The 8,647-nt window shown below is 36.8% G+C and overlaps 2 protein-coding genes across 2 annotated transcripts; one reads left to right on the forward strand and one right to left on the reverse strand.

Moving 5' to 3' along the window:
* The first annotated feature begins 712 nt into the window (after positions 1-712).
* Positions 713-3,547, forward strand: LOC115952926 (serine/threonine-protein phosphatase PP1-like). The gene is made up of 3 exons (XM_031070285.1): positions 713-1,079; positions 2,253-2,812; positions 3,001-3,547. Exons 1-3 carry the CDS (start codon positions 911-913, stop codon positions 3,175-3,177), a joined length of 906 nt encoding a protein of 301 aa, XP_030926145.1. The 5' UTR covers positions 713-910; the 3' UTR covers positions 3,178-3,547.
* A 448-nt stretch (positions 3,548-3,995) lies between these two features.
* Positions 3,996-8,495, reverse strand: LOC115952925. The gene is made up of 7 exons (XM_031070284.1): positions 7,850-8,495; positions 7,530-7,680; positions 7,309-7,434; positions 7,134-7,214; positions 6,706-6,898; positions 6,351-6,621; positions 3,996-4,698 (listed from the first exon to the last, which is right to left on the reverse strand). Exons 1-7 carry the CDS (start codon positions 8,196-8,198, stop codon positions 4,451-4,453), a joined length of 1,419 nt encoding a protein of 472 aa, XP_030926144.1. The 5' UTR covers positions 8,199-8,495; the 3' UTR covers positions 3,996-4,450.
* Positions 8,496-8,647: the final 152 nt, after the last annotated feature.

Below are 8,647 nucleotides of genomic sequence, written 5' to 3' on the forward strand. Positions count from 1 at the left end.
TGCAGGGAATCTTTGTTTCTAAATTGGTTATGGGTTCCGAATCTTCCGATGTGGGCCAAATCAAAGCAAGAGATTTAAATCCTCTGCTTGCTACATGATTTTACGTATATATCAAGCATACGTGGCTGCACGATGACTGTTTTTTCTGTTAATGTTTTCTTTTGTTTTTATTAAGGTTACTGCATGTTTTCAGGGCTGATGATGTTTGAGAAACTATTAAGAAATAGAAGGCAGATGGTTGCGGTTGATGAAATATTAGCGTGGCGGTTCAACTAAAACATGATTAGTTGGTAATTGCTTGATTTAGCAAAAAAGAGTAACAGTTAAGCAAGAAGCTTGGCAAGCGTCAACGGTGGATCTTAGATAGCAACAGTTGCCAGCGGTGATGTATAATTTGTCTATGTCTTCGGTGACAGTAATGCAAAAATTATTTTAAACAAATTCAATTAAGGAAAATAAAAGAAAGAAAGAAAGTGACTGGGTGGAATGGACCATGTAAATCGGGGAAAGGGAGGGGTGCTTATTGTTTCTTGTCCACAACAGTTGGCAAAATGTAAAACCTTGCATATGACAACCATTCAAGACATAACAAAATGCAGCCACAATATAATGTTAAACCCATTTATGTCTCAACTCCTCCTATTCTTTAGCCAAAACTCTTGTCTCTCTCTGTGTCTCAAAATTTGCTAGCATTGTTAGCTAATCATTTTTCCTTTTTCTTTTCTTTTTTCTCTCTAGTCTGTCTGTCATCATTTTGATTCTGATATATAGTATCAACAGCAGAAATACCATCATTTTTTTTTTTTTTTTTTTAAACAAAGAAGAGGGGAAAAAAAAAACGGATCAGCTGGCTGATAAAGAGGGTAGTAGTAGTAGTGGTAGTGGGAGGAGGGGTGGGGGTCGGAGGGGAATGGATGGATTGGATGGGCTGATAGAGAGGCTGTTGGAAGGAAGGAAGAGTAGAGGGAAAAAGATTCAGCTTGCAGAGTCGGAAATCCGCCAACTTTGCGTTACTGCCAAGGAAGTCTTCCTCAGGCAGCCTATTCTTCTTGAATTAGAGGCTCCCGTTAATGTTTGTGGTATGTAAACAATGTTTCATTAACCCTTTTTTCTTTCTTCTTTTGTTCATCCTATTATTCCTACCTATCTTTTGTTTTGTTTTGTGTAACCAAAAGCATTCCCCCCATTTGTTGTTGCTTTCAGGAATCTCATTGTCCAGTGTTGTGGCATTTGAGATACAGAATTCGCATAACATGGTAGATTGATTTGCCCCCCCTCCCTTTTAATAACAACTGTTGTAAATAAAATCCAACATCATGTAAAATCCGATTTTAATTTTATGCATGAGCATGAAGAACCAGCGTTTTTAACAGATGGGGTTGGGAAATGCCAGCTTCATTATATCAAATTCTACCATCTGATTTGATTTTTAATTTTTGCCCTGCTTTTCTCTTCGAAAGAAGCCTCCCCAACCGTTCTATGATCTTTGTCAAAAGAATTTTATCAGAATTAAATGTCTATATAATTGCATTTATTTTCTTTTGATACAATTAATCTACCATTGATTTATTTTGCTATAGGATTATGATCATTATCGTCATATATGAATTGCTGAAGGTGACAACATCTGTAAAAGAATCCGGTACAAGTTTTTAACAAACAGACTCTATAAAAAGGATTCTGAGGTTTCTAACATACTAAAGAAATAAGAAAATTAAAGTGAGTTTACTTTCAGTAACCCTTTTTTTAAAATGGGTGTTGAGGATTGTTGATCTATACAATTTAGTGAGGAATAAAGAAAAAAAAAAAAGGAGAGAAAATAACACAAAAAACTAACATGGCTTGATGGTGTAACTATGTCCATATAGCAAAAAGAATAGGGCTTACAACATAACCTCTATTCCAGAGACTAGTATTACCTTTTCGTATTAGAATACGGGGCACCATCTCTAAATATAGAACCGAACAGTTGATCTATGTTCTTTTCATAAGTCAAATTTCAGATCAAAAGGGTGGAATTTGGTTTGAGAGGTGAGGAATAACTTACTAATCTGCCTGTCCTTGGAGTAAATTAAATTAATCACTCAAAACAATGTAAAAAATCATACTTAGGGAATGGTTTGGTGGCTTGTTTGTAAGTATTGAGAAGTGAGAATTTTTATATTTTTATTTTTAGGTATCAAGGCTCTTAAAATAATGTTACACAGTATTTGTATCTAAGGAATAGTATGGTGGCTTGTTTGGGTGTGCAGGTGACATACATGGTCAATTTCCAGACCTGTTGCGACTGTTTGAGTATGGTGGTTTTCCACCACATGCAAACTACCTGTTCCTTGGAGACTATGTTGACAGAGGAAAACAAAGCATAGAGACTATATGCCTTCTGCTTGCTTACAAAATCAAGTACCCTGACAACTTTTTCCTCCTTCGAGGAAACCATGAATGTGCATCTATCAACAGAATCTATGGATTCTATGATGAGTGCAAGCGCCGCTTCAGTGTCCGTCTCTGGAAGATATTTACTGAATCCTTCAATTGTTTGCCCGTAGCTGCAGTGATTGATGAAAAAATCTTGTGTATGCATGGTGGGCTTTCACCAGAAATGGAGAGATTGGATCAGATACGAGCTATAGAAAGGCCAGTTGATGTTCCAGACCAGGGGCTCTTGTGTGACCTCCTTTGGGCTGATCCAGACAGAGACATTAAAGGGTGGGGTGAGAATGATAGGGGTGTTTCCTATACCTTTGGAGCTGACAAGGTGACTGAGTTCTTGAAGAAACACGATCTTGATCTCATATGCCGTGCTCACCAGGTCTTCCTTTCATCATGTTAATTATGTTGTGAATGAACACTAAGAAAAGAGTTGTCTCACTGACATTTATTCCGGTTGAATTTATTGTCCTTAGAAAAAGATTACATTGTTTATGTTGCATACAGAACCTAAGCTTTACCTAATGAATATATATGTAGCCTAATAAATTGAAAGAAAATGGTTGACAGGTGGTTGAAGATGGTTACGAATTCTTTGCAGAGAGGCAGCTGGTTACCATATTTTCAGCACCAAACTATTGTGGAGAATTTAATAATGCGGGTGCCCTGATGAGTGTGGATGCAAGCTTGCTTTGTTCGTTTCAGATTCTCAAACCATGGAAAGGGAAAACAGCACATCTGGAATAAAAGTCCAGGCATTGGAGAAGGAAGTTAAAAATAAAACTGTGAACTATAAAGAGAAGAGAATCCTGGTGGAAGACAAAAATATGCATTCTTGCTGTAAGATTAGAGACTTATTCGACTGTGATTTTAAGAGGCGGAGAATTATGTTTGTAATCATACAGCTACCGTTCATGCAACCAAGGCAGCAATAACAAGGCCGTGTATATAACCCCTTCATAGGCTTAATTACCTTCTGCTTTTTTTCTTTCTTTTTAAGTTTTACCTTCACGAAAATTGCTTTGTATTCTCAAAACCTGACTGTACACAAATAACAAGTGTAGTATTTGTATTTCTTTGTGAAGAAATACTTAAAAAGCCTCGGCAATTTACTGTTTACACTCCTGTTATTGTTGTTTTACGTCAACTTTTTCTTAAAATGCTACTTTTCCATTTCATGTCCGTTCTGAGTATACACTATCATGTGTTCATTGTGACAGCCAAACACTTCTTTCGTAGTTGTCTTACAAAGTTTTCATTATAACTTGATATGCATTTCTAGGTGAGCTCAAGTTAATGAGCTAGCTAGCTTGATAAACCAGTTGAGACAGGCCGAGCCCTCAATCAAGCTGAGCTCCAATGGCTTGCAAGCAACACAACTTATTTGCAGCTATACAGTTATAAATATGAGCACCATATATGAAGGTGAAATTTTCAATCCTTCACATTATCAGTTTATCTTGAAAATATCTATATAAATCTATCATCATTAAAGAAACATCCATTGTGGCTTTTTTTCATATAATTCCTTGAATGAAATCGTGTACATCATGGCAAACAGAAGATTGTGAAACTTAAAAGATAATCTCTCATAGGAGAAGGTAGCACAGTAATACCATCCTAGTCCTGCTACTACTATATTTGCACTCCTGGTAATAGTGATATAAACTCATTCTGTTTAATTGTTCATTAAAAAGTACACAGAAAATCAGACTTGTTGGGATCTAACTCAGAGAGAGAGAGAGATTCGCACATAATTTGCTAGATTTCTAAAGGCATGTCATCCTTGCATCTCAATCAGGCAGCCTATAATTCCCTAAAAGCAAATCTACAAAATTACATAAGAATTACACAGATCAACAAATGATACAATCCAAGATCACTCTGAAAGCCTCATGAAAAACCATTGAGTGCACTGAAGCTATCCCATCATGATATATGCAACAGGGCTAGCCAAAAGAAAAGCCAATACTCTGACGACAGTCTTAGTGCCCATGGCAAACTAAAGAACAATCTATTTTCAGTTAGACCACACATGAACCAGACCATGCCTGTTACCAGTATATATCTCATTCCGTTCTTCATCATAGAAAAGGGCAGTAATGTCTTCCAAAGCCTCTGCAACTGTGCTTCTCACTTTGGAGTAATCCTGCTTCTTTGAGCTGCCAGCACTGGTGCTACACTCATCACCCTTGGGAATGCCGTTGGTGGCATTTATTTTAGCTAGGCACTTCCCAGTCAAGATGTTGCTGATATTGATAGACCCAGCTGCATAAAAAAAGCTAACGGTAAGAAAACATTATGACTCAAGCCTCCTAAAATATTCTCCTCATGAAATGAGAACAAAGCAACAAATAGTGATGAACAGACAACTCTGATGCTATATCCATTTTCTTAGTAAGAGACAAATGCAGAAATGGGATAAAACTGCCCATCATTGTTCTTAATCAAGAAAACAAAAGTGGGACAAAGTAAACAAGCTCAACTAAGAATTAATAAAGTTCTAGAAAACATTCACAACTTGCAATTACTCTTTTTTTATTAGTTAAGAATTTTATTTCTAAAGAGCTACCTCATGTATCAATTTGCTATACTACTATGCCCTTGCTATATGTAACAAAGTCAAAAACCAATGTTCAGCTCCGTCGTCCACTTTAATCCTAAAAGACCAGCTAAAACACTATACAAAGAATGGATCACAACAGGTTGTAGTGGCATACAAATAATTCATACTCAAATCAGGGTGGTTGGTTTAGAACAATGAATCTAGCAGAAAACAGACAGTTGTCAATGAGATCAAATGGGGTGCTACACCCACACCTCAGGAATTGTTTTTTTGATATGTAGAAATAGCTATTAAGTTAATACAGCAGGGTTCAGTAGACCTACAAGTCAAAGCAAAGCAAACATGTATATCTCTAAACTTTATTTAGTAACCAAGAAAAATTGTTTAGGGCCTCATGTTGCCCAAGAACATGGCCAAATGCCAAAAGCCTTGTAACTTAATTGTCACTGCCTAGTATTTCCAACAGAGACATCTAGGATTCAAATCCTCCATCCCCCATTGCAACTATCAAATTATTAAAAAAAGAACGAGGCCAAAATACCTTCTTCTTCTTTTCTTTTTCTTTTTTAACATAACTAACAAGATTTATTCAAAGAAATGAAATACTATTTTAATGCATGAATTATGTGTCAGAGTTCAATTTTGCCCCTAAACTAGTAAACTATCAAGTATGTCAATGAAGTTTAAAAAAAAAAATTTAGCGTTACTTTTGGCCCCACTTGCTGTCAAACTAAACTGCTCATAGTAAAGATCAAAGTTAAGCATTGGGTTGAATCACTCGATTTACGAAGAAATTTCACAAAAACACTTGATTTCTGAAAGAAAAGTGTGGGGGTGCGTGCGTGCGTGTGTGTGTGTGTGTGGGGGTGGGGGGGGTGAAGGGTGTGTGAGGGTAACATCAAATCTTCATACACTAAATTGACACAATCAATAGTTCAAAAGGATTCTAACCAGAAATAAATAGTTCAAGGATGAAATTGAAACTTTGACACAGTTTAGGAGCCAAAATTGTTTTACTAAATGCATTATAGTTCTCCAACTAATAATATAAATTTTATATTACTCCCATAGAACACCCCCAGTATACTTGGGTTTGTTTGTGTTTTCAATAAAAGTTTCACTATTTATAAATAAATAAATAAACAAATATAAATTAGAACCAGGATAGACCTCAACATAGCCATATGCAGGCCATTTACCCCTTCTCTATATGGCTTTTGTATTCAGATGCTCATTCATTTCTTTTCATACTTATTTTAGGGGGGAAAAAAACTAACAGCTAGGTTGCAAATATAACAATTGGGGAGCCACCAGGCTAATGAGGCAGGTTCAAGTAAGTACTTTAGAGCATTACCATTTCCTTCCATCCATTGTTCATCAGAATCAGCCTTGCAGTAAGATATAATAAGATCCTGGTCACTTGTAATATATATGTTATTTGTGTTGCAGTCTGGATGCCATAAAAGGTGATCCTCAAATGAAGTCACAAGCTCCCCACGAAAGTTCCAAACAGCAACAGTTCGATCTCTGAATGTCAGGAATAACTGGTTCTCATAAAGAAAGATAAATGCAGACGGAGTCATGAACTCAGCTCTGCTAACTTCCATCAGCTCGGCATTTCGAACCTACATTCAAGGGAATGACACTTAAAAGGGATAGAATAATCAAAGGCTGCAAGCAATCCCCAAAAAAGGACAAAGATAACTTACATCGAGAATCTGAAGATTTTCATTTTCTTGCTTGACAAGAAGCTTTTCATTGAATTGTTCAATGAAGTCCACCTTCTTGTTTCGATGAAGTAGATGATTGAATGATTTGAGAACTGTGCCATCTTCTATTGATAGAATCTTAAGAGGAACATGACTGCTAGCTCTATTGAAAATCAATAACATGATTCCAGGACTGTACAAACAAAATTGACATAATGGGGTAAGGTGAAAACATGAACAGCATGACAGAAAGTAGAATCTAAGACCCACACACACTTTCCTAAACACATACATGTGCTTCAAAAGGAATTTTCAACTCTGATAGAATCTTAGAATTCATAGAGTAAAAAGACAAATTCCCAGGTGCGCACACGCACACACTAAGTAGCACAACTTGTTTCAAGAGGAGATAGTAAGAAAGAGATTACCTGATCTTGATTTCTTGCACATGTTTATCCGAAATAGAGTAAAGCATTGTATAGTTTTTCAGGTCAAACACCTTGTATATACTGACAATATTTAATTAAACGCCTGTTAGAATCAATAATTAGATATGCATTTAAGCATCGCAAATTAGAGCAGCATGCACGTTTCGAAACATACCTATCTTGTGCAGAGTAGGTTAGCACCTTTCCATTAACATCATCAAACTCTACAAACCCAGGCCACTTTAAAGACTCAGACTCAAAAAGAGGAAAACCCGCATCCGGCTTTCCCCTCCGAATGTATCTAGCAAGCAGGAAAATTCAAATAAGAGGAAGAAACATAACACACACAAAAAAATGGGTGGGTTAAAAGAAAGAAGAATGAAAAGAGGTACATACTCAATCCTTGTGGATCTACATTTCAAAGAACTGAAGTTGTCAGAAGCGTAAACAGAGACAGTAATAAGGGAGTCATTGTTCTTATTATAAAACAAACTCCGAATGACTTCATCATGACACACATTCAAAAAACATATCCTTTGGTTTGTCTCTGCAGCCAAAAACAAACAAGCCCAATAATAATTATAATGTTAAAGATAAAAGGGGGCCAAAGCGCATTCAATCCAATTTCTAGGGTTTAGCAGAGTAAATAAAAACCCAATTATGGGGTTGAATAAAAATTGCAATACAATACACAGAGTTTATGGTATTAGGGGTACCTCTACTGAAAGCAGCACAGACGCCAGAATGGGCTAAAGCGAAGACAATGTCACGGGCAGCAACAATCTCAATGACTTTGGCTCTCTTCATCAAGAAAGGCAAAACTGGGGAATTGTGACCCTTCGGATCGTGAGTGTCATACTCTTCCATCAAACGCATGTTGCGGAATCTCTCCTGAGCATTGGTGATGGAAAAAGCGCGATTGCGGTTCGAAGAAATCTCGCGGCGGTGAAGTTTCTTAACGCTGTTTATGCACCCGTCTCCTCCTCTCACTCTCTTCTTGTTATTCGCTATTACCCTTCTGCCCCAGCACGGCGCCGATAACCGATGCCCGGGGCCGCCTTCCATTTTTTTTCCAAACCCTAAACTCAAAAAGTCAAAAAAACAACACCGCCTTAAAACTGCATAGCTCAAACTCACTCTCTCTCTTATGAATCAAATCAAAGGAAGAAGAAAAGGAGAGAGAGATCTGTCAGTGTTGTAATCTCTGAACTCTAAATCTATCATTTGTTATGACAAGAGAGAGAGAGAGATGGAGAGAGTTCTCGGAGTAGGAGTCGGAGACTTAGGAGAGTAATAAAAGAAAAGGAGATGAGAGTTTTTTTGTGATTTTTTATTAAAGAAGATAAGAGAAGAGAAAGGAAGCAATGAATGGGCTAATAATAAATATATATATAAAAAAAAAAAAAAAATTAATTAAAATAGTATTAGTATTTAGTAGTGTATGACTCAAATCCCGAGGCGATTTCAAATTTAACTCCCTCCCTCCGTCTCCCTCCCTCCGTCTCCGTACTACC

This window comes from Quercus lobata, chromosome 7 (assembly GCF_001633185.2).
Source record: "Quercus lobata isolate SW786 chromosome 7, ValleyOak3.0 Primary Assembly, whole genome shotgun sequence".
Lineage (NCBI taxonomy): Eukaryota > Viridiplantae > Streptophyta > Magnoliopsida > Fagales > Fagaceae > Quercus > Quercus lobata.

Excerpts from the sequence above, each read along its gene's own strand:
- LOC115952926 (XM_031070285.1), top strand. The coding sequence starts at position 911 with ATGGATGGATTGGATGGGCTGATAGAGAGGCTGTTGGAAGGAAGGAAG. Across the intron at positions 1,080-2,252 it reads GGCTCCCGTTAATGTTTGTG|GTGACATACATGGTCAATTT; the intron begins GTATGTAAACAA and ends TTGGGTGTGCAG. Across the intron at positions 2,813-3,000 it reads TCATATGCCGTGCTCACCAG|GTGGTTGAAGATGGTTACGA; the intron begins GTCTTCCTTTCA and ends AATGGTTGACAG.
- LOC115952925 (XM_031070284.1), bottom strand. The coding sequence starts at position 8,198 with ATGGAAGGCGGCCCCGGGCATCGGTTATCGGCGCCGTGCTGGGGCAGA. Across the intron at positions 7,215-7,308 it reads ACCTACTCTGCACAAGATAG|TATATACAAGGTGTTTGACC; the intron begins GTATGTTTCGAA and ends AAATATTGTCAG. Across the intron at positions 6,899-7,133 it reads GTGCAAGAAATCAAGATCAG|TCCTGGAATCATGTTATTGA; the intron begins GTAATCTCTTTC and ends TTGTTTGTACAG.